At 46.0% G+C, this 25,727-nt stretch overlaps 1 protein-coding gene across 1 annotated transcript in view; it reads left to right on the forward strand.

The window, feature by feature from the left end:
• Positions 1-11,456, forward strand: part of LOC122923723 — a 75,414-nt gene extending 63,958 nt beyond the window's left edge. The window contains exon 5 of the mRNA XM_044274574.1: positions 8,549-11,456. Coding sequence (XP_044130509.1) covers positions 8,549-8,677 — 129 coding nt within the window. The 3' untranslated portion in view covers positions 8,678-11,456. The remainder of the gene's footprint in view (positions 1-8,548) is intronic.
• The last annotated feature ends 14,271 nt before the right edge of the window (positions 11,457-25,727 follow it).

Consider the following 25,727-nt stretch of genomic DNA (forward strand, 5'->3'; position numbering starts at 1 on the left):
GCAGATGAGGGAGCGAAATCATAAGACGCCTTGTTTTTCTATCAAGAGGCTCTGAGCAGGTTAAGATAGTAAGTTAATGGTAGATAAGTTCAGGGCTACCAAGTATGATAGACTATGGTGGTCACAGCCATGGCTTGTTCAACGTCCACATGAGAACTGTCCATCAGGAGCTTCGGAGATGGAGACTTGTGGACTGCTGCTTGCAGAAAACTAAGATCTGAGTGCACAATGCCAAGAGGCAGCTGCACTGATGTAAAGCCAACACCTCTAGACCCTTGAGTAGAGCAGATGTGATTTCTGGAGAAATGAATCGCAGCCGGTGGTCTGGGTTTGGTGGACATCTCCTGTCTGAATGGTTGGGGGATGGTTTTCATGGTTTAGGACCTTAGTCCCACTGAAGAGAACTTTGTTCCCATCAAACAAGGCCCTTGCCAATGCTAAATGTACTCCCGGGTGAGCACAATTTTTTTCCCCACATATATTGTAGGATCAAGAGTCTCTTGATGATAAGATGAGCGGTCAGGATCCCCAGTGATCACCTGTGGGGAACTCGGCACCAGGTATTCAGTTCCCCTGCAGCGCCACCACAGGAGAAATAAAGAACTGCACATTGAAATCAGTGATCAGGCCTTTAATGCATGGTCCTGCTGGGTCCTCCAGAGCGGTCTTTGCAGCAACTCCATGGGAGATACCCCCTGTTGTCTGTGAAGCCCCTAACAGGGTACTTGAAATCCAGCCAACCCCTTTAATGAGCTTGTTGCGTGATTGGAAATAACCTAGCTATACATTTTATGTCACTGTCAATACTTTGCATTGTTGATCTGAGTTAAATATTCTTATACTCCAGTCACATCCAAAGCTGCATTCTCAGTTCTACCATCATGTTATCCCCAAGGTTTACAGAAGATGTTGTGCACGGAGGGACTTGTAGTGTATAAACCAAGTCCTGCCCAGGTAAAAGATATTTTTCATTATTGTGGACCATAAAGATAAAATTAATATTCCAGTGCCGGTTATGACATTGACCTGATTAAGGGAAGCAAAGCATTGACCTCAGTAAGGGAAGCAAACGGGCGTCGCAGGCAATTCCTCCAGCAGAACTGAGCAAAAGCCTTGGTTTCTCCAGAACGGACATGCAGGATTGTAGGAAAGCTGGGTGCAACCCTAGTAGGAGCTCCACTGGTGCAACATCACCCCCTATAGACTGGCGATGGTCATGCATGACCTCTATGGGGCGATGCGTCCTTCCTGCCCACATTACAAGGTAGGTTCCCTGTTGCCCATTGTGATGTATTTGCTTTGCTTTTCTGATCCAGTGTAGAAGTTACATCACGCTAATACTCTAGTCACATCCAGAGCTGTATCCAGAGTCATGTCTTTAAATCTATTCATAGCCTAGGTCACCTTCTGAACATAATTTTAATGTCTAAATTTGAGGAACTTTGCAAACCCCTTGTTTGTGCTGATTGTCCATTATACTCCAGTCCTGTCCAAAGCTGCATTTACCATTCTTCCTGCTGGCACCCTCCACACAACACCGCTAAGTTCCATAGTGCACTGCAGCTAGCGTATTATCGGAGAATGGGTTGGCTTTCTGCCCTCTCTCTTGTGGGAGTGGAAGATTTTTCACGGGCCCTTTTGCAGCTGCCTATTATGCCTTCTGTTACCTACACCCCTGGAAGGTCTCTCTGAATGCTCTACAGTGGAACCAGCAGGGGGCAGCAGAGAGATTTAAGATTCAGGAGCAATGTGAATGGAGCTTTGGATGTGATTGGAGTAGATGACTAGTTGTAAGGTTTTTGCAGAGTGATTTGTCATTATAAGCAGCTTAGATCTGGGTCCAGTAAGAAGGCGCAAGGAATTGGGTCAACAATGGGGGCTGGCTGAAGAAGAAAGGTGCGGGGGTGGTCGGTTAAGTGTCCCCCAGTGTCATTGATCAGCATCCAAGTCATAGCTCTGCTGCGTCCTGCGCCGTATCCAGGCTACAAGCGGCGATCCGCCGTACAAATTGCCTGCCATTTATCCCTGTTTTGTTTTTGAAGTCGAGGCCATAGACTGAGTTGGCAGCGCAACAATAGGAGCTCCGATCTCGAGGAGGCCGCCAGTGCCAGAAGCGCCCGTCTTTGAAGTTTAAGCACAAACCTGCCATTTAAGGCAGCGCGGCATCCTGGGTAACGACCTCGGACCGCGCATCTCCTTTTAATTGCAGTGATAAAACGTAGCCGAGCGCTGAATGGACGTTCTTCTCCAACACTCCCAGCAATATCTGCCAGACTCATTGTAACCTAGGACCCCACTGCGAAATGCGCTGGAATAACACTCACCTCTCCGTACATAGTGCATAGCAATGGCGGTATATGGGGTGCAGAAGGGGTAAATGCATCTAGGACATGAGGGGCAAGGGCGTGCAAACCACAGAGGCAGATCATGTGCTTGCTCTGGGGCCCAGGGCTGCTTTGTCCTACCCCCTTTGCTCGCCAGTGCAGGAATACCCTCCCCAGAGACTGGTTAGCAAATACGGGGGTGGGAAATTTGTCCAAGGTGGGGCAATAAAGACCATGCCCTGTCCTGTTTGCAAGACTCCACCACAATACTGGGGAAGCTTATTTAATACCATGGGGCCCCTACTTCCAAATGGGCAGTGCAGACGTGTGGTGATCAATCCCAATCCAAAAGTGAGCACTACAGAGTTGTGGTTGTGAATCCTAATACAGGGGTGGGAAGTGCGGAGATCAATCCTAATCTAGGGGTGGGCGGTGCAGAGGTGCAGTGGTCAATACTAATGTGGGAGTGGCAGTGCAGAGATTTGGAGGTCAGTCCTAATCCAGAAGTGAGCAGTGTAGAGGTCAATACTAATACAGGAGTGGGCAGTGTGGAGGTCAATACTAATACAGGAGTGGGCAGTGTGGAGGTCAATACTAATACAGGAGTGGGCAGTGTGGAGGTCAATACTAATACAGGAGTGGGCAGTGTGGAGGTCAATCCTAATCCAAGGTTTGGCAGTGCAGAGGTGTTGTGGCAAATCCATTCTGGGGGTGGGCAGTGCAGAGGTGCGGTGATCAATACTAATCCAGGAGTGGGCAGTGTGGAGGTCAATACTTATCCGGGAGTAGATAGTGTGGACGTCAATCCTAATCTAGGGGTGGGCGGTGCAGAGGTGCGGTGGTCAATACTAATGTGGGAGTGGCAGTGCGGAGGTTTGGAGGTCAGTCCTAATCTAGAAGTGAGCAGTGTGGAGGTCAATACTAATACAGGAGTGGGCAGTGTGGAGGTCAATCCTAATCCAAGGTTTGGCAGTGCAGAGGTGTGGTGGCGAATCCATTCTGGGGGTGGGCAGTGCAGAGGTGTGGCGATGAATACTAATCCAGGAGTGGGCAGTGTGGAGGTCAATACTTATCCGGGAGTAGATAGTGTGGAGGTGTGGACGTCAATCCTAATCGGGGATGGGTAGTGCAGAGTTGCGGTGGTCAATATTAATTAATCCTATTCCGGGGTTGGCAGTGCAGAGGGGTAGTAGCGAGCCCTAATTAGGACGAGCCAGTGCAGAAATGCAGTGGTCAATTGTAATCCGGGGGGATGGGGGGAGCAGTGCAGAAGTGCAGTGGTCAAGCCTAATCTGGGGAAGGGAGGGCGGCAATGCTAATCTGGAGGAGGAGGGGGGGGGCAGTGCAATGATGTGATGGTGAATCCCTATCCTGGGATGCAATATCTATACTGGGACCCCTCACCCTGCCCTTGATGTGCAATGAATTTACATATCAGTGATTTGCAATGTCCAGCTCTCCAGAAACTACAACTCCCAGCCTGCACAGGTTGCAGCCCCTAGGTGTACAAGGTTACACTGGCCACAGACTTTGTACAAGGATCATCATGGCATGGCTTTAGAGGGTCCTGGGTGAGCTAATTGGAAAACTGCAGCTCTGGATGTGACTGGAGCACAATGCACAAGCAATAAAGGATAACCAATGTATTAGTCCATAAGGGGCTGTAACATTCCTCCGGTGTCATTCTCACTTAGAAGGAGTTTTGAAATCTGTTTCCCTGCCAAACCCTTCAGAGCTGCAGCTTTGTCCTGGACGTTTCTTCTGTTGAGCAGGATCCAGGCCTCGGCTGCACTTTGTACAAATCTTTATAGTCTTCACTGTGCTCTGTTACTTGGTAACTGTGTGCCAGGCATTCCAGGGTGGTATTCTGCCCACATGCTGGCATCACGCTGGGCTCTCTGCAGGCTCCAGGCTTGGTGCATAATCTTCAAGAAGATACCTGGTTGGACCGAAAAACCCGATTTGCTAATCAATTTTAGGTCATGGCTGCATTGTAACGATATGAGGCAGTGTCTACCTCAAGTCCCGGCAGAATAGGGCCTGCTGTCTCGTGAGAGAATAGTACCACATTTAGGGGTTGATGGGCGCTCTTCGTTGGTGATCAGATGATGCCACGGTCATGTGCGGGGCTGGCTCCAGGTCTAAGTGGGCCTTTGGGTGACACAATCTCAGTGGTGCCCCCATCTATCCAAACTTTAGCCTGCCAAGCATAAAGCCTTATTTTCCAGTAGGCCCGTGTTTCACCCTAGCCCTAAATATGTGCCATGTCACGCCTGATGCAAGAACAAACCTAGAATGGGAGCGCAACCAATCCAATACCGCAGCGTCGCATAGCAATAATTGGAAAGTTCTTACCAATCACATGGAGTTCAGATGCATGTGTTTACTGCTGCAGATACGGTTACATATAGTCCAATTTCCACTTCAGGTGGCCAGACCCCTCATGTATAGATAGGTAGCGGGAACAACTGACCCTGACACACCCTATGATATGGGAAGGGGCTAATAATACCCTATCTATCTATACAGAGCACTCGCCCTGGAAGGGGCGACCCCGTCTGTATACCTGTCCCTGGACCGGGCCATATCCCTATTAAACCCTATAAATAATTTCAGACGTGCCACGTTTTGTTTTGATAACTCGCCAGGTAAAAAAACACCTAGGGTATCTTAAAAGTATCAAAAAGTGCAGGGGCATGAAAAAAATCTATCCAAGGATCAAGCCATTCAGGCCTGGACCCCTAGAGAGATGTATACAAAAGGTGGGGAACTCCCATCTGGGTCAGTGGACCTAAAGTATAGGGAGAAAAAAACGAAACAAAGGGGAATACGGCCCTTATCTGATCAACTCCTACCAGTGGGTAGGAAGGCTATCTGTCAATCCGCCATATACGGCGGGCGGTGTGGCTCTTTAAAGGTCGCGCCAGAAACGTCTCTCCCGAAGCTCCAACCCGATCACATGAGTGGGCCAAGGCGACCCACGTGATGCGTTGCATGGGATGCCGTGCTAGATAGAGCGGTGTCGCATGGAACGCAAGATTGGGTCACGTGGGGCAGAGCCGGAATGAAGAGAGAGGGGCGGACAGAATGCCTAGCAACCAGGACGCCACATGAGACATGGGATGCCGCGGTTGAGGCGAATAGACGTATAATTGTAATACGCCATGTGGTAATAATGTTGGACTTCAGATGAGGTCATGAGGGGAGTAAACAAACAACATTCAAATACTGACAGGGGCATGAGATCTGGACATATACAGAAGATATATAACATCAAAGCTGAATATTTATTGAAAGAGTGTAGAATCAAAAAAATATATAAAATTTGAATAAAAAAAATAATAATGAAAAATAGTTACAAAGTAAATATAAAGGGGAAAAAAAGGGTGAATGGGGAAGAAAAAAAACTGGATAAATAATAAAGAAATACATTATATAGCCCCCTACTAGTCTATTCAAATGGGGGCTCAGTTGAGAAAAAGAGGGGCATCATATGAAACAACCAAAATTGAGTTGTTCATTGAGTCCACGAGGGGCCGTGGTTTTAAGATAGTGAATCCAACGAGCCTCTCTCTGGAGGATAACTTTATCCCAATTGTGTCCCCCCACCCCCCCACACACGGTGGTTGAAATTTGTCAATGCTCATGAAAGAAACACAAGCCCTGCCATTGTGAAAACCATGTATGTGTTTAGCAATGGGGGTATCTTTCATGTTTGCAAAGTCATTGAGATGTTCACCCACTCGTCTACGAAATTCACAGATAGTTTTGCCGATATATTCCTTCCCACATTCACGTAAAAAACAGTGGATCACTCCACGTGTTTTGCAATTAATATAGTCATGTATAACATGTTGTCTTCCAGTTACATTACTTGTGAAAGTTTTGCCAACCTGGATATGTTTACATGCTATACAACCACCACATCTATAGCAACCCTTGGTTCTCGTCTGAAACCAAGAGCTGCCTGAAGATGTTGGTGGTGCAAACTCACTGTGTACCAGTCTATCTTGTAGACTTCTTCCACGGCGATAGGTGAGGATAATCACCCACTATCCCAGAAGGTGCAGTTTGGCACCAAACCCTACCCCGATTTCCCCCCACCCCTGCCTGCTTGGGCTTCCTCTGTGGTAGGTGCGCCAAACGATAGGACATAAATCATTGTGCTCTCATGGAGGACAGGGTCTGGACCAAATGTGAAAACCTCTTCGAGGACTCTGTGTCCCCCCAGAGGTATTTCCTTCCTTTTACAATAAACCCCAGCTTCCTTCTACGATATAATACAAGCAAAGTATCATTTATATGGTTTATCACAGTTACTTCCAAGAACAGATTGAAAAACCTTTCAGTGGCGTGAATGAACGCACTTGGCTCTCCAGCCGCGATATTGGACAAGCTCGACAGAGACCTGAGCCAAGTGTTTATTTATAGGGTGTTCTTTTTTTTTTTCTAGGAACTTTCAGTAAATTATATAAATATATAATAATGTCAGAGATTATTAAAAGCAGGAATGGATCGAAAGATAAGGTCACAGCATCGCAATGGAATATTGGAATATTGTACGCGTAGAACAGGGCCTCCTTTTATGTGACTTTTTAGGGCCCTGCTGGATGGGGCCTATATATACTGTGTAGGGAATAATTATATAGGCAAAACCTATAGAGACCCAATGGGTATTTATTTGGCAGGGTGGAAGGACTAATAGAAGATAAGTCCTAAGCTAAAGCAAACATGCCAACTCCCCTAGTTTTACCAAATGTAACCCTCACCCAGTGATTATATAGTTTCTGGCCAGCTGCCCTGGAAGGTGGTGCGGTCAGCATTTATTGAATAGATAGCAGCCTGTATTCAGGTCCAGGCACCAGTGCACTAGTTCCTGACATCATATGGACGATATTCGGACCCAGTGCAGAAGCACAATGAGCGTAGCCAGGGCAAAGAAGGCTGGGGGTTTTGGGTCAGAAAATATTAAGGGTGGGGTTTAAATATGTCTAGGAGGTGTGGTCTGGGGTCTGAAGACATTTAGCTGTCTGGCATGGGGTCTAAATATGTCTACATGGTCAGATATGGAGTCTGAAAAAAAAGTTAGCCAGTTACATGTGTGGTCTGAAATTAATTTAGTGGTCTGGTCTGGTGTCTATATCTAGGTGGGTTGGTCTGGGGTCAGAAATTTTTTAGCAGCCTGGTCTGAGGTCCAAATATGTCTATGTGGGTTGGTCTGGTGTCTGAAAATATTTAGACAGTCTCATCTGGGGACTAAAATCAACTTAGCAGATCTGGTCTGGGGTCTAAAGATGTCTAGGAGGAATGTATGGTCTGAGGTCGGGAAGTATTAAGCCAGTTTCATCTGGGGTCTGAGGTCTGATATCAATTTAGTGGTCTGATCTGGGGTAATTATTTCTGGGTCTTGTCTGAGGATTGTTATTAATATAGGAGGTTGGAATCTGTTTTAAGCACGCCTTTTTATATAAGCCACACCCTTCAAAAAGGCCTCTCCTATTTTGGTTGCGAACCGTTGCTTGAGGATTAACCTTTGAAGGGCATTTCCAGGTCGAAATCTCTACTGAAGTAGTGAACTAGAAATCCTTCTAGAAAGTTTGTTCTACTCGAATATCGCACATATTTGATTTCTGAGAAGTCATGCAGATTTGTTAGGGGTTCATGAGCTGGAATCACTGTCCCAAAATGATGGGACACGGCTCCTTGAAGAGATTTTCTAGTTGCGATCTCCCTTGGGATATAGCGGTCAAATTAAGTCTTAGTGGTGGTGATGCAGAAAATTTTGGTAAGGCTCCATATATGTGATCGGATCTTAAAATCTTTAATACTATGCTCGCCACAAATCCTCATTTATTTTAATGACTGACTGTTTAATGTCGGTGTGTAGCTCTAAAGGGTTCAGAGGTAGCAATGACAACCAGGCTGTGGAGTCGGAAGAAGCTCAAGGGTCTTCCGGCCACATAAGAAGACATCGGTTTTAGAATTGGCACATGGTAGTTCTGGTTGGAGGGGTTTGGTAGAAATTTTACATTGAGATTCTGGATCTTAAGATTACACCTATAGATGTATCCAAGATTCCAAGTAGCAGAAGCCTAGAGGTCTACGACTGCTCTACAGAGTTTGGGGAATTCGTGGAGACATTAGGCTCTAATTGGTCTTCTTCAAAGAAAATTTTCTGTACCAACAGTATTTCCTTTAATCTTCTGTTTCTGCTTTATTTTCAGAGTATCAATGGTGGCCGACAACCTCCACATTTCGTCTACGACCCGGCAATATTTGCGTTCCGTTCCCTTAGCACCGTAAAGCCTATCAGCCCAATAGTTGCTGTTGAAGAACCGTCATGTGCCTATTAACAAGAACACTCCAGAAGACAATAATCTCAGGACACTCACTCGTAGACCAGCCTTCTGCAGCACAACCTGTTACTAAACAAAGCAATATATACAGTATATATTTTCATATTCAAGAGATTCTGCTCCTAGTCTTGTACCAGCACAATCATTGCATCAGTTACAGTAGGACTACAGTGGCTTTCGCGAAGAAGAAGGAGAAAATGTTGGATGTCTACAGCTAAGTGGTGGCACTTGGAAGAAGAAGCTTTATATCTTGAGTAGTGTAGGACCCATGTAGTCGTATTATTCTTGGACTACCATATAAAGAGGGTGAAGACATTGATGACTGAGGACCAGAAGAGAGGTAGAGAAGGAAAAAATGAGTTGCCGTCCATCGTCTCAACAGTGTCGGTGCCTGTATGTGTGTCAGCCTGGTGTATGAAAGATGATGTGTTTTGTTCTGTAGGACTTTTCTTCATGGTTGTTTTTGTTGCAGGACATCTCTGTAGGCCATGACCGAAGATGGTTGACATGAGCGTTATGACTTGTCTGGCCTGGTTATATAATAAATAGACTATATGTCTTCTCTTTCCGGATAATGCAATATTGTCTATGGAATCAAAAACTCTTTGGCCAGATCGTAACCTAAGGAAACATTCTTCGAGAATACCAGAGAAACCATTTCCTATTGTAAAAGCAGGCGAGATAACTCAAGGTGATTGACAGCCTAAGCTACACAGGAAATTTTTAATCACTTGGAAATGCTACCAAAATTTTTGCTCGTTGGTTGTTTGTTCCCAAATAGTTACTTTTTGATTATTTTATCCAATTGACCTCAATAGTGAAGATCACAACAGTAAAGAGGATTTCAGGAATTTGATATTGATGGGCCTCTGGATAGGCCACCAATATCAGATCAGTGGGGGTCTGACACCCCACACCCCCAACTATTAGCGGATCAATACAGTACATGGAATTGAAAGCAGAAGGCTTTGCCCACTGTGTACTGGTCATGCCAGGGTACTTCAGCTCAGCTCCCATTCAAGCAATTGGGAGCTGAGCTGCAGTACGTCAGCAGGGTCAGACTGTGGCTTCATGGGACCACCAGAGGAAATTCTTCTTGGGGCCTAACCCCCATACCATCTATAAAGTCTCCTTCTGATTTAGTTTTGATTCAAATAAATTTATCTGAGTGGTAAGTTAGTATCTCCAAATGTTTTTTTATTCCTGTACCTTTGGAGCCCACTATGATATCAGAGCCTGGGCCCACCGGAGGATCCTCTGGCTGGCCAGTCCAAAACTGTATATTGGAACTGGAACCTACACAGTGGATGGAGCCCTCTGTCTGCTCCATAGTTTCCGGCACTAGTGGCTCCCCAAAACAGCTTATCATGAGGGTTTCATGAGTCGACCCCCATGGATCTGATGATGTCTGAGGGCAGGTCATCAATATCTAAGTCCTTGAAAACTCTTTTAACCCCTGTGCAGAATTCCATAGAAGCCATTCCTGCCACTGCCTCTTTTTTTAATTGTTTTATTTTTTTGCATTTTTCTGATGTGGCAGCACCATAAAGTCTGAATGTGATTAAAAAATAAATAAAATCTCCTGGTAGCTCGGGCCAGTCTCTGGGAATTTGCAGGACGATGCATTAGTGCTATTACCTGACATAAGATTGGTTAAGAAGAAGAGTCCTCCAGCTGTACTCAGAGGTGCAGTAACCAGTATACCGCCTGATATCCGTCCATCCTTGTGGATTATTCTGGCTTATTCAGCAATTTTCTCTATATCCAGTCCCCAGGTCTCTCAAGTGAGGAATGTCCTCTACACCTACATTGCGTTGATTACATTACGTCTTATGCTCTAGCTACATCCAAAGCTGCATCTCCTTAAATTGCATTGTGGGTGATGGATTATTGGACTGTGGCACCTGGTGTGTACACAGTGCATCTTCCACAAGGCAGCATCAATGAACCTGCAAGGGGAAACATTAAAATCTGAAATTCTGCAGAACGCAGCAGAATTCTGAATGCAGCTCTGGCTGTGAAAGGAGCATAAGCCATTATATAAAAGCATTACAAGATATGTGAGGATTTTTTTTTTTTGTAAGATAACCCCTGAATGTGCTTTATGTTTGCTTCTGATCGACTTGTCTGTTCCGAGCTACAAAGTGCATTGGTCGTTGAGGATACGGTTGGGGGCTTGTAGTCCTCAGGCTTCACTCACCATAGCCCTGCCGGATCAGCCCCATAAATGGGTCATTTGCTTGGCTGAAAATGCATGTTGTTTCAATAAGGGGCTTTATGGCAGCGCTGATGCCGCTTATCTCAGAGGAAGCAATAGGTTCAGTCAGGTCGAAATTCAATCCAAAATATGTCCAGTCCTCGCATCCCAGGTGATGGGACCATCAGGAAGTCTACAAAGGTACCGGTACCTTGGTATAAATCCATGAGAATACGAGGACGACCCAATTTGCCAAATGTTCACGTCCCTGAAGCTGCAGGATTTCTCCTTCTTCCCCCTCGGTGGTGTCTTCCTGCAGGAAACGGAATTGCTGAATAAACCGTAAGATTTCCCGGTGATATCTGGTGGGCGGTTGCGTAATCTTCTCCGTGGTCGGTGGACGATTGGTGACACACACTTTCATAATCGTGAAATTATTTTTGTACACATATTTTTGTAAGACAGGTGTGTCGGTGTTTGTACTTATAAGAGCTTTTCTAGCGTTACATCAGCTACTAAAACCATAGGTAACCACTTCTTCTGTCCGAAAGGCTTCAATAAAATGCAACGACAACTCCTCCTGAGGTTCACCATGTCTTGCTTTTCTTGCCTCTATTTACACCTTTGTTGCCCCCGGCAACCAATCACAGCGCAGCTTTCATTTTACAATAGCGCATTCTTGCCTCTATTTACACCCTTGTTGCCCCCAGCAACCAATCACAGCGCAGCCTTCATTTTACAATAGCTCATTCTTGCCTCCATTTACACCCTTGTTGCCCCCAGCAACCAATCACAGCGCAGCTTTCATTTTACAATAGCCCATTCTTGCCTCCATTTCCAGCTTTGTTGCCCCCAGCAACCAATCACAGCGCAGATTTCATTTTCCCACAGCACAGTATAAAATGAAAGCTGTGCTGTGATTGGTCGCCATGGACAGATTCATAAATGTCTCCATATCTCCTAGAAGTCCCCATCACAATATGGCCAGCTCTTCTGATTCCTTGTGTGGTCGTCTTCTTCCTGGGACCTAAAACAAGCCTGTGTATCATGGAAGGGGCAGTCTCTTGTCGAGTAGATGGAACTTCCTGTGACCAACCCAAACAGTGGTCACCCAGAAAGGAAGTGAAGTGGTTGCCAAGCAACCTGAATAAACTTAAAGGGGTTATGCCATGATTGATGTAAAAAATTGCAATCAGACATCATATAGTACACGACAATATCTAGAACCAGCCCTGTACCTCACATGGGACCACAGATCTCCACATTCACTGCTCCACTCGATTACCTTCAGCCTGGCAGTTCAGGGGGTGTCCTCTCTACTGCAGCTCTGTCTCTCTCTGTGTCTCTGTCTCTCTGTGTCTCTGTCTCTGTCTCTCTCACACAGCTTCGGCACTCCAGCTGTTGAGAAACTACAACTCCCAGAATCCTCTTTCCACTTATATGGGAGTTACATAAACAGCTGAGTATATGTGCATGCTGGGAGTTGTAGTTTCACAGCAGCAGGAGTGCCGGAGGTTGTTGATCTGTGTTCTAATAGAACATATGGCTGGTGACAGTTGAAGATTTAAACTTAGCGTGTGCGACCACCTCAGTGAGACAGAAAAAAAAAAAAAAAGGGGAAAATACAAACAGCAGGTGGCGCTATACAGATAGATGTCAGTGAATAGCTCAGTGGCTATACTACATTTTTACATGCAATTACAACAGTATTCGGATATAGGTGGTGGCTTGAAAATGGTAGAATATTTTTTTGACACAACCCTTTTAATGAGATTTATCAAAACCGGTGTAACGGAAAGCAGGCTTAGTTGCCCATAGCAACCAATCAGATTCCACCTTTCATTTTCCAAAGGAGCTGTGAAAAATGAAAGGTGAAATCTGATTGGTTGCTATGGGCAACTAAGCCAGTTCTACTTTACACCAGTTTTGATAAATACCCCCCAATAAAGTATCCAATGTACAGTGGGGCAGATATTAAAATTCCCTTTAAGGGCTGATTCACAAGACCGTGCTTGGTGCCTGTGTAGGCCGCATCTCCTGGTCTGACTGTGGCTCTCTGACCCCAGCCAGAGCTGAGTATAATATGGCCATGATCAGATATGATCGACCATGATACAGTCTGCTGCACCCCTAAAGCTGTGCCCCTGGTTTCAGTCCTGACGGATTTCCAGGCTCTAAATGTAAACCATATTTGCCAACTATCCCAGAACAGTAAAAGGAGAGACCCTCCGGACCCCCTAAGCAGTGGACATATCTGCTGGGCCCTGAAAGCCCGCCATGTACTGTAACCTAATGTGGTGCTGGGATTAAAGATGAGCGAATTTCCGCTTATGAAATTCGTTAACACTTCGCTTGGCGGTAAAAGGTGAATTGCGTTACGGATTCCATTACCACGGACCATAACGCAATTCTATAACAGAATTCCTTTAGAGGCATTCCATTATTCATTCCGTCTATGGGCTGCAAAACGGATCCGTCCTGTTTCCGTTATGCAGGGGAGTCCTCTCCTAATCCTGAGTCCTCTCCTGCATAACGGAAACGGGACGGATCCGTTTTGCAGCCTATAGACTTCTATTATGACGGAATGTATAATGGAATGCCTCTAAATGCATTCCGTTATGCATTCTGTCATAGAATTGCGTTATGGTCCGTAGTAATGGAATCCATAAGGCAATTCACCTTTTACCACCAAACGAAGTGTGAATGAATTTCAAAATATGAAATTCGCTCATCTCTAGCTGGGATTCTGTCAGTAGACACAGCCCCGGCACCCAAAATGCATTTAGAGGGCGGGACACCGTACGTGAGGGGGCATGGATTGTACATTTAGAGGGCGTGGCTTAACAAAAGGGGCAGGGGGATGTCCGGAAAGCACCCATCAAAAGATGGCAAGTATGATGTCAACTATAAATGTTTCCATTCACTGACTGCAAGCAGAGATCTTAAAATGGTGCAAAATTGAAACGCAAAGTCTATAAGAAAATCGTGTGAGAATGTGAGAATAGACAATTCCTTGAAGAACAGTGACCCTGTGTGTCAGCGGTAGTCACAGATTGGTCGTGGACACAAAGCAGTAATGGCCGTGCCTGAACCCTGTGTCCTCTGCCGCCTCCTGTTCCTGCGTGAATCCTGATGTCAGCCAGCAGGTCACACTAGGTGACGGGCTCGCAGGCGGCAGATCCTGGGTGTAGGTCCCTATTAAATATTCAGCGTGGCTTTTATACAGCCTTTCAAGCAGAAAATTGTGAACCGCCTGAACCCTGGCTGTTTCTCATTGTCCTATTCATTTCTGAGAATTCGGCTGCTCCAAACCCCCTCGTTGTATGTCCATCCCCCAGCAGCTGTGTGCGGGGACATGAGGTGGGGTGCAGCCCCTCAATAACGCATCAGTGCAGAACGGCTGACTAACAGATGTGAAGATCCTAAAGACATAAAGCCTCAGGGTGAGTGATGGCCTTATTCAAAACCAGACGGGGCATGCTGGGACTTATAGTACCTCCAATGAGTTCAGGGTATCTGTCCAAATCAACCAGAAAAAAAATGCTCCATCTGTTTGAGAACTTAGAGCCTGTGAGGAGATGGAGTCTAAAACGCGTTTCTTAACCCTCAAGTGTTAATTATTAGTATCGGCAATTTTCTGTGGGGTCAGCGACTAGCAAACAGCAATGCCAAAAAAACATGGGTCACATGACCTTATTTCCATTGAAACCCTTGAGGTGCTAGGTGGCGCTATCTCATGAATTTGAGACTCCACGGCTAGGACCTGCACCTATATCGAGAACGGAGCCCCGCATGCGCAGCCGCCCTCCATTCATTTTCTATGGGGCCGGCGAAAATAGTCGAGCGCTGGCACGGCAATTTCCGTCAGCCCATAGAAATGAATGGAAGAGGGGGCCGCGCATGCGTGGTACGCTCCCAATCATTTCTATGGGGAGCCGGCTTGGTGGTAGCCGGCCCGGAGTCCTCCAGCCACCACCTTGCGGGGCTCCGTTCTCTATATAGGTGCGGGTCCCGTATCTATAAGACAATGGGGGATATCCTAGTGATATGCCCCCATTGTCTATGATGTGACAACAACTTTAAGACCAGAACCCCAAAGCAATACAGAACCCAGACAAGAATCCCCCTTAAGGGCTCATGCACACAAACGCGTTACGTTGTTTTTTGCGGACCTTATGCTGAAGCATTAATTTCCGTGGGTCCACAAAAAAAACCCTGAAGTTACTCCATGTGCATTCCGTTTCCGTATGTCCGTTCCGTAAAAAAATAGAACATGTGCTATTGTTGTCTGTATTAAGGACAAGGATAGTACTGTTCTATTAGGGGCCAGCTGTTCCGTTCTGCAAAATACGCAATGCACATGGACGTCATCTGTATTTTTGCGGATCAGTTTTTTGAGGACTGCAAAATACATACAATCGTGTGCATGAGCCCTAATACAGACTCAAGCCCTCCAAAATATAGACTTCAGTCCCCAGCCCAGACTCCCTCTATCAATACTATGTCAGTGCAGACCCTCCAGAGCCTCTGCACTAATACAGACCCCAGACTAGACTCCCCCTTGATACAGATCCAAGCACACAAAATATGTACCGCAGACCAGGCTCCCTCTATCAATACTACATTGATACAGACTCTCCACTGCCCCTGCACTAATATGTGCACCAGACAAGACTCGCCCTTAATAGACCCAACTACCCCTAAATATAGACTCCTATAACGAGAACGGAGCCCCGCAAGATGGTGGCTGGAGGACTCCGATCCAGCCACCACCAAGCCCGCTCCCCATAGAAGTGAATGGGAGTGTACCGCGCATGTACGGCCCCCGCTCCCATTCATTTCTATGGGGCCGACGGAAATAGCCGAGCCATATGACCCATCAGATGACCCGCATCCACTTCCTGAGAAGCTAATACAGCCATCTAATGCTTTTAGGTATACCAGACATCCAAATTTTATGGCAAGAGGGAAAGGGGGTTATGATTACTGACACACCCCTGGTCAAAATCTCCTTGTTGTGGAGCAATTATTTAGAGATGACAACACTATACATCAGCACTATATAGAATAACAATATGTTAACCCCAAAGTGGTGTATACCCCCAGGCCCTCCAGTATCAAGGGTTGCCCCCCTATTTTAAATGAATAAAACTCTGGCATTCCATAGATAATCATATGGGGCGTATTGAAGGGAGCTATTGGGCAAGAACGGGTAGGAATTATACATTTATGGCAATTGATCCAAAAAATAAACAAATGTTCGGATGCTTCTCACATCCAGGACACGGTCTTAGGGATATAGTACACTAAGGGGAGGCATGTCAGACACAAGACCAATCAAACATAGAATCCCAGTCTAATAAAAAGCATCCAAACGTAAGTCTCTCATTCAAGCCGAGAGGGGACTGGGACTGAAAGCGATATATCCATATTTTTCGATCCCAGTTTCCACCCCCTTGGAGATGGGGGTACCAACTCGAGCACTAAAAACCTGAGGCATCTGGGATCCCCATTGTGTGCTTCCAATACATGGGATGCCACCGGGGTGACATTTTTCTTCAGGACATCATTAACATGTTCGCAAATCCTTCTGCGTAACTCTCTAATTGTTTTCCCGATATAATCCACCGGGCTGGGACATTGACAATTATATACTGCACCTTTGCTTCTACAGTTAACGAAGTCCCTTATCGTTATAAGCTGCCCAGTTACTGAGCCCAAGATAGTTTTAGATGTTGAAATAAATTCACAGGCTTTACATGACCCACATCTGAACATGCCAATTGGCCTCCGGTCTAACCGTGTTCCCGCTGCTCTAGGTGGTATATAATGGCTGCGGACCAACCTGTCTCTAAGGCTTCTGCCTTTACGGTATGTTATACTAGGGTGCTCTGTTATGACTTCAGATAGATCTGAGTCCATGGACAATATCTCGTAAGAATATCTCTTACCTGTCAATTGGCTGCGTCAAACATGGAGATAAGCCTAATTGGAGAATGACCAATACCGTCCCTCCGTCGTGGGACCAGGAAGTTGTCACGAGTTTGACCCTGCGTATGTTTAAAGGCATCCTTCAAGACAGGTTTGGGGTAGCCTCTGTCACAAAACCTTTTCATTAGCTTTTTCGCTTCCCCATAAAACGTCTCGTCCTCAGAGCAATTCCTCCGAACCCGGAGGTATTGCCCTTTAGGTATGCCCCTTTTCTGTGCTGTAGGGTGGTGACTATTCCAATGGAGGATAGAGTTGGTAGCTGTATCCTTCCGGAAAATGGTTGATCTTAACCTTTCGCCACACTTATAAATCCTCACATCCAAAAAAGTAATAGCTTCCTGTTGAAGCTCCTAGATAAATTTCATGCCTATTGTGTTGTTGTTGAGTACCTGGACAAACTCTACAAAATCTTCTGTACTTCCTTTCCAGATGATGAACACGTCATCTATGTAACGAGTCTAGAACGTGATTTTATCCTCCCACCACACAGGGTAATCCGGAAACACACAAGTATCTTCCCACCAGCCCAGGAAGAGGTTGGCATATGTAGGGGCACAGGGGCGCCCCATAGCCGTCCCCCTGAGATGGTGGTAGAATCGTGTGTTAAATAGGAAGAAATTGTGGGTCAACGTAAACTTCAATAGATCAAGAACGAACATGTTATGTCTTCCACACTGTATGCCCCATATGCAATTGACGTGAGTCCCTTGTCGTGAGGGATCGAGCTATATATTGACTCTACGTCAATACTAGCCAAGATACTCCCCCTTAATATAGCCCCAACTATCCCTAAATACTAACCCCAGACCAAAACCCCAAACAAATGCAAACCGCCAGACCAGGCTCCCTATATCAATACTATATCAATACAGACCCCAGACCAGACTCCCCCTTATTACAGACTCAATATCCCTAAACACAGACCATGGATACTTTGCTCTCCCAGTTACTACAGTCCCCGTCATTGGTGCTGCTGCAGAGAAGAGGGAAGATTTACAAATCCTACAGATGGTGTAACCAGGGGTATCTCTTCTTTTTTGGGGGAGAGATGGCAGGTAGGGCTAAAAAGGGCTATCCAGATGCAGGGCTGTAGCTATAGGGGGTAAAGAGGTAGAAGTCACAACCGGGCCCAGGAGCCTGAGGGGGCCCAAAGACCCTTGTGCCGCATAAGAAGACACCTGTATTATAGAAAGTGTTTGCTGGTCAAGCTACACCCCTGGCTGGAGGGAAGGGGTTAGGTCAAGAATTTTGGGAGGAAAGGGATGCAAATGAACTCTTAACAAGCTCTGCCTCTAATGCCACCAGATGTAAGCCAGCTATCCTATAAGTCAATGTTCAGCTCTTTAACTAAGCCTTGAGACATGACTTGGATATTAAATAAGCCAGCATCTCATCTGTTTCAGGGTGATTGCCCCTCATCAGTGCAGAGCAAAGAGTACTGGCTTGACTGGGTGAGAGGCCTGTCAGGGTCAGGGGGGTATTATCTCTCCTTAGGGAGAGAGCGCCTTAATCAGCGTGAGGAGACTTATAGGCCATACATGCTCCTCTGGAATTCTGGGATAGAAGGGATGCAAATGAGCTCTTAACAAGCTCTGCCTCTAATGCCACCAGATCACCCCGAAACAGCTGTCTGCAGATGAGGTGCTGGCTTATTTAATATCCAAGTCATGACTCGAGGCTTAGTTAAAGAGCTGAACATTGACTTATAGGATAACTTTCTAAGAGCTCATTTGCATCCACTTCCGGTCAAGAATTTGGCATGGAGGGGGGATTGCTGTTTCAATTTTTGCCTCAGGTTGCAGGAGGGCTATGTGCTTCTCTGCCATTGGCCACAAAGTAGTGATCCTTTAGCTACACCCCTGTCCAGATGACAGAGGTCTATATCATATGATGTGTCCTGTGACCCCACAACATGCAGTAGAAGCTGAGGGGCGGCTTTCTCGGTTATAGTTTGGGGGGGTTGGTGTCATGGGAGGACCTCAATAAGTACATAAAGCACCATTGATGTGCTGTGCCCTTGACACAAGCCTTGCCTGACTTCCCTCCTCACAGTAAAACCTCTCCACAGCCAGCTGGCCCGAAAACACCGATAACTTTATGGCATGTTACATAATCCCCATTTCTGGCGCTGACCGAGCCCCTCCAGCAGACTCTGAGGATCACCGTAACTTGCAGAGGCTTAGCTTAGAAATCCAGGCGGCTATAGTAATGAAGTGGAAGCCTCTGGAGAAGGTAACTCATTAACCCCTGCCTGTGGTGTAACAATACAACTCCTATTTCCTTTGTTGCTGTGGTGTATTTTGAGTGGAATTTAGTTTTTTGTTGCATAGCAACCACATATCTCTCCATCTGGGTGACCACCATCTCACTACATGCACCTGCCCTTATTGCTATGGTGACGGGGTGGGCTGTCTGCTGTACAGGAGACCCCCCTCTCTGCGACACAGACTCCCCTAGGCTCCTCCCACACAGGAAGTGTGAGATGATATCACAGGAAGTCCTGCAGGTCATGTGTACAGAGAATGCCATGCTGTGCCAACAGAGAGCCATACATTGTCTAGTGGTATATTCTTTGTGCTTTACTGTACCAAATGGTGCCATACTTGGCCCCTATAGAGGAGAGGCGGACTGCACAAATCAAGCAAATGCTCGGGGGGTGGCCCTAGAGGTCAGGGGGTCTCCTGCTGGCATAAAAAAAAATATTACAGGGAAAGAGGATGTACCACATGTGCAACCAATACAGATGCACAGGGGCCCAGAGTAGGAAGAGGGGGCCCTTCCCAGCTGTAGAGCAATAGCTGAAGTGCCCAGGCTGCACTCCTAAGCTGAAAGTGGGGCTTAGCGGGCCAATTGGGCAGAGTTTAGTTTTGCACCGGGTAAGAACTTAGCGGTGCAACAGGGGCCCCCAGACATTACTTTTCGTGGGGTCCCTTAGATAGAGGCAAGCAGAACCCAAGCCACCACCACAGTGCAGGATGCTTATGCTGCCCTCTGCTGGTAAAGCTAGTCTTGTATCAGGGAGGGACTGTACTGAAGGTTTACCAGTCCCAAAGGTCCTTCCAGGAGGGAGGGAACTCACACTGCAGATGGGAAAAACAGAGACCACTCGGACCCCACAGATTGTAATCAATGGAGATTTTTTGTTGCCTAGCAACCCCTTATTTCTCCATCTGGGTGACCACCATTGACTGATACAGTCACAGGGTGGGGGCTATATGATTATATTTCCAGGAGACGCCAATGCACGGCTGCCCTCTAATAGGCAGTAGGAAAAGTGCAGAATTTAAAAATAAGCCCAAAAGACAAAAAAATCACTGAACAACCTTTGTCCGACCTGTGCTCTGCGACTGTTGCTAAACTACAACTCCCAGTGGCTGTCAGGGCTGATGGGGGTTTTGCAACTTTGCAATTTTGAGTAATGTGTTGGAGGCGGCTGCTCTGGAGTATACGTGCAGTGCACCCTACACATGGCCGCAGGTTCTATACTATGAGGCTCACAGCGCCACCTTGTGGCAGGACTGTGACTAGCCGACATTTATCAGGCTACAACTCCCATCATGCTGCCGTTATTTATGAACTGGATTAACCCTATAACGAGCTCGGGATAAAGTCAGGCCAAGGACTAGATCACCCTCAGATGTAAGATGCTCGAGACGCGTAACCAAAAGTTCTGCTGCATTTTGGAGTTAAGTACCAATATTTTCAGTCTTTATGGATAAAATCTATGTTCCATTTTGGTGTTTTTATGGAATTCAGACAGAGAGGGGGAAAACGCAACGCATGGGACTGGCAGAAGTGGAGAACATCCAGCGCAGGCGGCAACAGAGAGCCAGGACATAATGATCGCCAAGGGCCACCGCCGATCACTACCACATGGTCCGTCCCCATCCCCCACTCGACTTACTGTACGCTCCCTGCATTTATACGCCCGTCTGCAGCTGCCAAACACTTTATTTTATTAAACTCCTGATTCCCGGGCGAGCGGCGGTCCCGGCCTATGGGAACATCTGGAGGCACTTCAGCGTTTCCTGGAGGTCAGCCTCAGCCAGACTAGAAGTGTAATCAGATAAGGAGCCGTGTATTTATAGGGGTTTGCGCTGCCGGCGGCGCTCCGCCATCCTTCAGCATCCATTTACTATTGATGAGCCCGCCCGCCATTCATTAGGATGAAGAAGGCGGTTACACGCAGTCCACACAACCTACAAACCCGGAATTATGGAAAGAAAACGTAATCACTGCATCCATGAAAAGATCGACAACCTTCCTATATCCTTCATGTTTCATTTCCTCACTATTTCCAAGATCTATGCTTGCTGTCAGGGAAAGAAAACACTCCTGCTAACATTCAGTGACAGTAAGGCCTCATGCACACGACCGTTGTTCTGGTCCGCATCTGAGCCGCAGTTTTTTTGCGGCTCGGGGGCGGACCCATTCACTACAATGGGGCCGCAAAAGATGCGGACAGCGCTCCGTGCGCTGTCCGCATCCGTTGCTCCGTTCCGTGGGACCGCAAAAAATATATAACATGTCCTATTCTTGTCCGTTTTGTGGACAAGAATAGGCATTTCTACAATGGTCCGTCTGTTCCGTTTCGCAAATTGCAGAAGGCACACGGGCGGCTTCCGTGTTTTGCGGATCTGCAATTTTTCGGACCGCAAAAAACGGAACGGTCGTGTGCATGAGGCCTTACCCTGTCCATAGCCAATCTACATAATGCTGGACTGACACATTGTAGCAAACTAGCAGAGAGGTGTAGCTGCTGACTGGATACAATTGTATCCACTTCTCAGCTGAGAGCAGGACTAGTCTAGATGTGGACGGGGTTGTTACTATATCTGAATGGAAATAAGATTGTTCTCATTCACTGACAGAAAGCAGATGTCTTGAAAATAGTAAAAAACTAAAACAAGGGAAGATTTCATTCAATTCGCATTATTTTGGCATCAAAAAGTAAAAAAAAATTTAAAAAAATTGCGCTGCGGGAGGAGGCATTTAACCTAATATGAGGCGCAAATCTACTCTAGCTCGTAGCTGGTGTAAATTTCAGTCATCATTTAAGGCCCGCCCACATCCTTCCCCGAACACACCTCCTTTTCAAAAATCGGCAAGGGCGACGTAAAAAACACCAGTTGCGACTCAACTTAGTTGTTATGGTGTGTAAAAAGACGCAAAACTGAGCATTACGACTTTATAATGCCAGGAAAAAAAAGGCATAGGGAAATGATAAATTTCCCCCTTTGTGTTTTTATGCTGCTTTCAGCACTTTGGAAAAGTGGGCGTGGCTAGCTATGTTAATTAGGGGCACCCCAAGGTTTAGTAACCGCCATTTTATTAAACTGTTGCAAAAAATGACGCAACCTCACTCCAGAGGACGCTCCAAAATTAACAGACAACGTGTGGTGATTGATAAATTTGGCGAAAATTACAGCAAATTAGAGCAGACAAGCAAAACTGACGTAAAAAAAGGGCCAGAGAAGACGACTCTGCAGGAACCTAGTCCCCAGGAAGGGGAGGGGCTGGAAGAGGAAGCAGGCGGAGCAAGAGTGCACAGGGGGTGGGCCTGCCCTCGAGCCCTTAAAGGGAACCTGTCATGTGGATATTTGATTATAATCTAACTAATTATATACAATCATTAACTGCTAAAAAGTACCTTAGATGTATTCACTTACTGGTGTGACAGATGGTTACCTCATAATATACACACAAAGATGCCGCATGCTAATGAGCTGATTTGAGTCCAGCGTGATATCAGTGAGTCCAGCGTATATTTAATTCAGAGCTATAGCCACTCCTCTGCCCACCTGCTGCTGATTCATATGGAAAAAAACGGTCAATCAGCAGCAGGTAGGCGGGGAGAGTCAGGAGCTCATGAATATTCAGGACTCATCATTATCAGCTGGAGCTTTTCAATACAAGATGTTGGCAGATTGACTGGGTCAATTAAAGAAAGTGACCCAGCATTTTGCTAAGAGAATCGGTCACTTATTTATGTTGCCCTTAGTTAGGACACCATAAAACTGGTGACAGGTTCCCTTTAACTGCTCATTTGCATATTTCCTGGTGACATCCAAACTTAAAGGCTATGGACACCTTCAGGGCAATCTTTGTTTTTGAATGAATTTTGCTCATTTTGGGCAAAAAAAAGACATTTTTTTAATTGGTCTTCATTAAAAATTTTCAGCAGTTTTTGAGATACAGGGGTTAAAAATCAGTCTGTTTGCAGAGTATCAGTTCTCAGTCCTGTCAGCTGAGAGCTCATGTAGAGCTTTTATCTCTGACCTAATGACCTCAAAAGCACTCCTTTAAGCCATATTCTTATAAGTTTGTTATAATATCTTAGCAATAATGAGTGTTTATGAGGTCAGGAGATTAGAGATAAAAGCTCTACATGAGCTGTCAGCTGACGGGACTGAAAAGTGATACTCTGCAAACAAACTGAAACGGCTGAACATTTTTAATAAAGACCAATTGAAAAAAAATATTGCCCCGAAGGTGTTAGTAGCCTTTAAGTCTGAATTAAAGAACATAGTGCGTAGGGCGATTTCCCACAGGCTGATGATGAGAAATTAACAACACGCATCTTCTATGATTGGGCAGCACATTGACCCTTATAAACAGGGGATGTGCCGCCGACACATGAGAATATATGGGGGCAAACAATCCTATTAATGATCATTCATCCCCATACTTGTAATGATTGCCTTGTCTGAATGGCACTTAACGAGAGCGCCGATCATCAGTTATCGCTAGCCCCCGTAGAAGGACCCTTAGATTAGACTGGTCCTTTAGAAACGAACCCTACAACAACCTCGTCAGAAGAGCCCATGCAGCCACATACGGCTTTGCAATGCTGTTGTGGCACAATCTTGCTGCAGCTTTGGGTGTGAACCCTTCACCCATTCTACCATGGCGATAAAATGACATTAGGCGATGGACAGAGAGAGGAATGAATAAAACATGTCACGTCCTCAAAAAAAATCCTGCTGTTTGTGGAATGGTTTGGCTCATGCCTGGAAGCGGATGAAGTTCTCAGAGTTTCCACGGTTCAATCCCTGCCTTGAAAATAAAATACAGCTGATCCACATCCTACCGCCAGTTCTACTCAACACCCCATAGAGACTGTCACCCAGCTTTCCCAGACCTGTGAAAAGCAAATGTACCAAACATGTAGAGATAGTTCTACTAAGTGACGTCCAGATGGGCATTCACAATTCTGCTGATTTTTCTACTTCTAAGCTCTTATATTGGCAAAAAGGCGCTGATAGAGTAAAAGAGGAGTGAATTGTGCTCATCTGCTCCACACTATTGTACGCAGGTGGAGTAGTAGTACTGGTCGGTGCAGCCGATGCCCTCAGCGTCCTCCACAAGCGGTAGCCGACCAACAGAAGGACTAGGAGACCATATGAAGATCAGCAGGGATAGAACCAGGATGGTCTGACCACGAGCGGACATCTTTTAGCCGCAAATCATGACCAACTTGATGATGAGTTGACTCTCTTTATTTCAATGGTAAGACTACTTAAAGACAACGCGTTTCGGAGCACTACGACTTATTTTTCAAGTCTAAAAAATGATATAAATATAAACAAATGTATACACAATCTACTAAACATGAAGTAATTGCCCCAGATGTTACCTGGCTGTAGAAGACCCAAGAGGGTGATATAAATAATACTAAGACAATAGGTTTGTGAAATATGTGCATTGTTCTGACCAGCAGCTAATATCCAGAGTGCAGCATGGACAGCAGCTAGATGGCCTGGAGGGACTCTATAAGGTCCTGGTAGGTTGTCACAGGTATGTGGAGCCATGCTGACTTCAATGCACCCCACAGCTGCTGGAGGGAGAGTAGGGAAGGATCCATAGAGAGAACACGACCATCAGGATGATCGTGGTGGTCCCACAGCTGCTGGAGGGGGTGCAAGGCAGTATCGTTAGAGCGAACAGGACGATCGTGGAGAACTAGGAGGCCAGGGTTGTACTTGGAAGTCTTGGTCATGCTCTTCCAACCAATGTCGGACATTTCTAGCCATGTGACATAGCGCATTGTCTTGCTGGAAGATCCCATCCGCCTCAAGGAAGACAATTAGCATTTATGGGTGTACGTGATCTGCAAGGATGCATTCAGACCCTAATCAGTTGAGAGGATATAGTGCCCTAAAGCAAGGGTACCTTGGACTATATACATTTATCCTTATTGCTACTATGCAAAGCCATCAACTCCCTACTTCATTGAACTTCAAAGGGTAAGCTTGCACTGTGATTTATGCTGTTGGGTGCACAGTGGGAAGGGTGAATGCAGAGCCAGCTAATACTACGAGACTTTATGACTTTCTACCTATGCAAAGCTTTGGAGGGAAAAAAATGATCTTCTGACTGTCTGGTTTAACTCTGTTGTTTATGTCTGAAGACGTGTTTATTTCTGAAAAAAAAAAATGCTTATTCATCCCCATAGACTTGCATTGAACCTCTATACAAGTCTATAACAGACATAAATTGTAACAATGTTTCTGTTTAGGCTAACCTTCTCCACTCCACCCCTCCCACTAGAAGGTTCTAGTTCAGCTAGAAACTGTATATAAGGAAACACTAGGAGCCCCTAGTGTTCTGCAGTTAGGGAACAGTGCTTAGTAGGAGAGATTCTGCCAGACTGCATAAGGGACCAGGAGAAGACCCTGAGATGGGGACACTGATCCACAGACCCTGGATCACCAACCCTGAGACCAATTAGCCGGCTAAGCCACAGACCCTGGATCACCAGATTTTAACCAGGTAGCCAGCCTTCTGAAAGATAGAGAAGGACAGCTAGCTCGACCTTTTCCTTTGCACAGAACCTTCTACCAAAGGAAGCTGGAGAAG

This window comes from Bufo gargarizans, unplaced genomic scaffold (assembly GCF_014858855.1).
Source record: "Bufo gargarizans isolate SCDJY-AF-19 unplaced genomic scaffold, ASM1485885v1 original_scaffold_1831_pilon, whole genome shotgun sequence".
Lineage (NCBI taxonomy): Eukaryota > Metazoa > Chordata > Amphibia > Anura > Bufonidae > Bufo > Bufo gargarizans.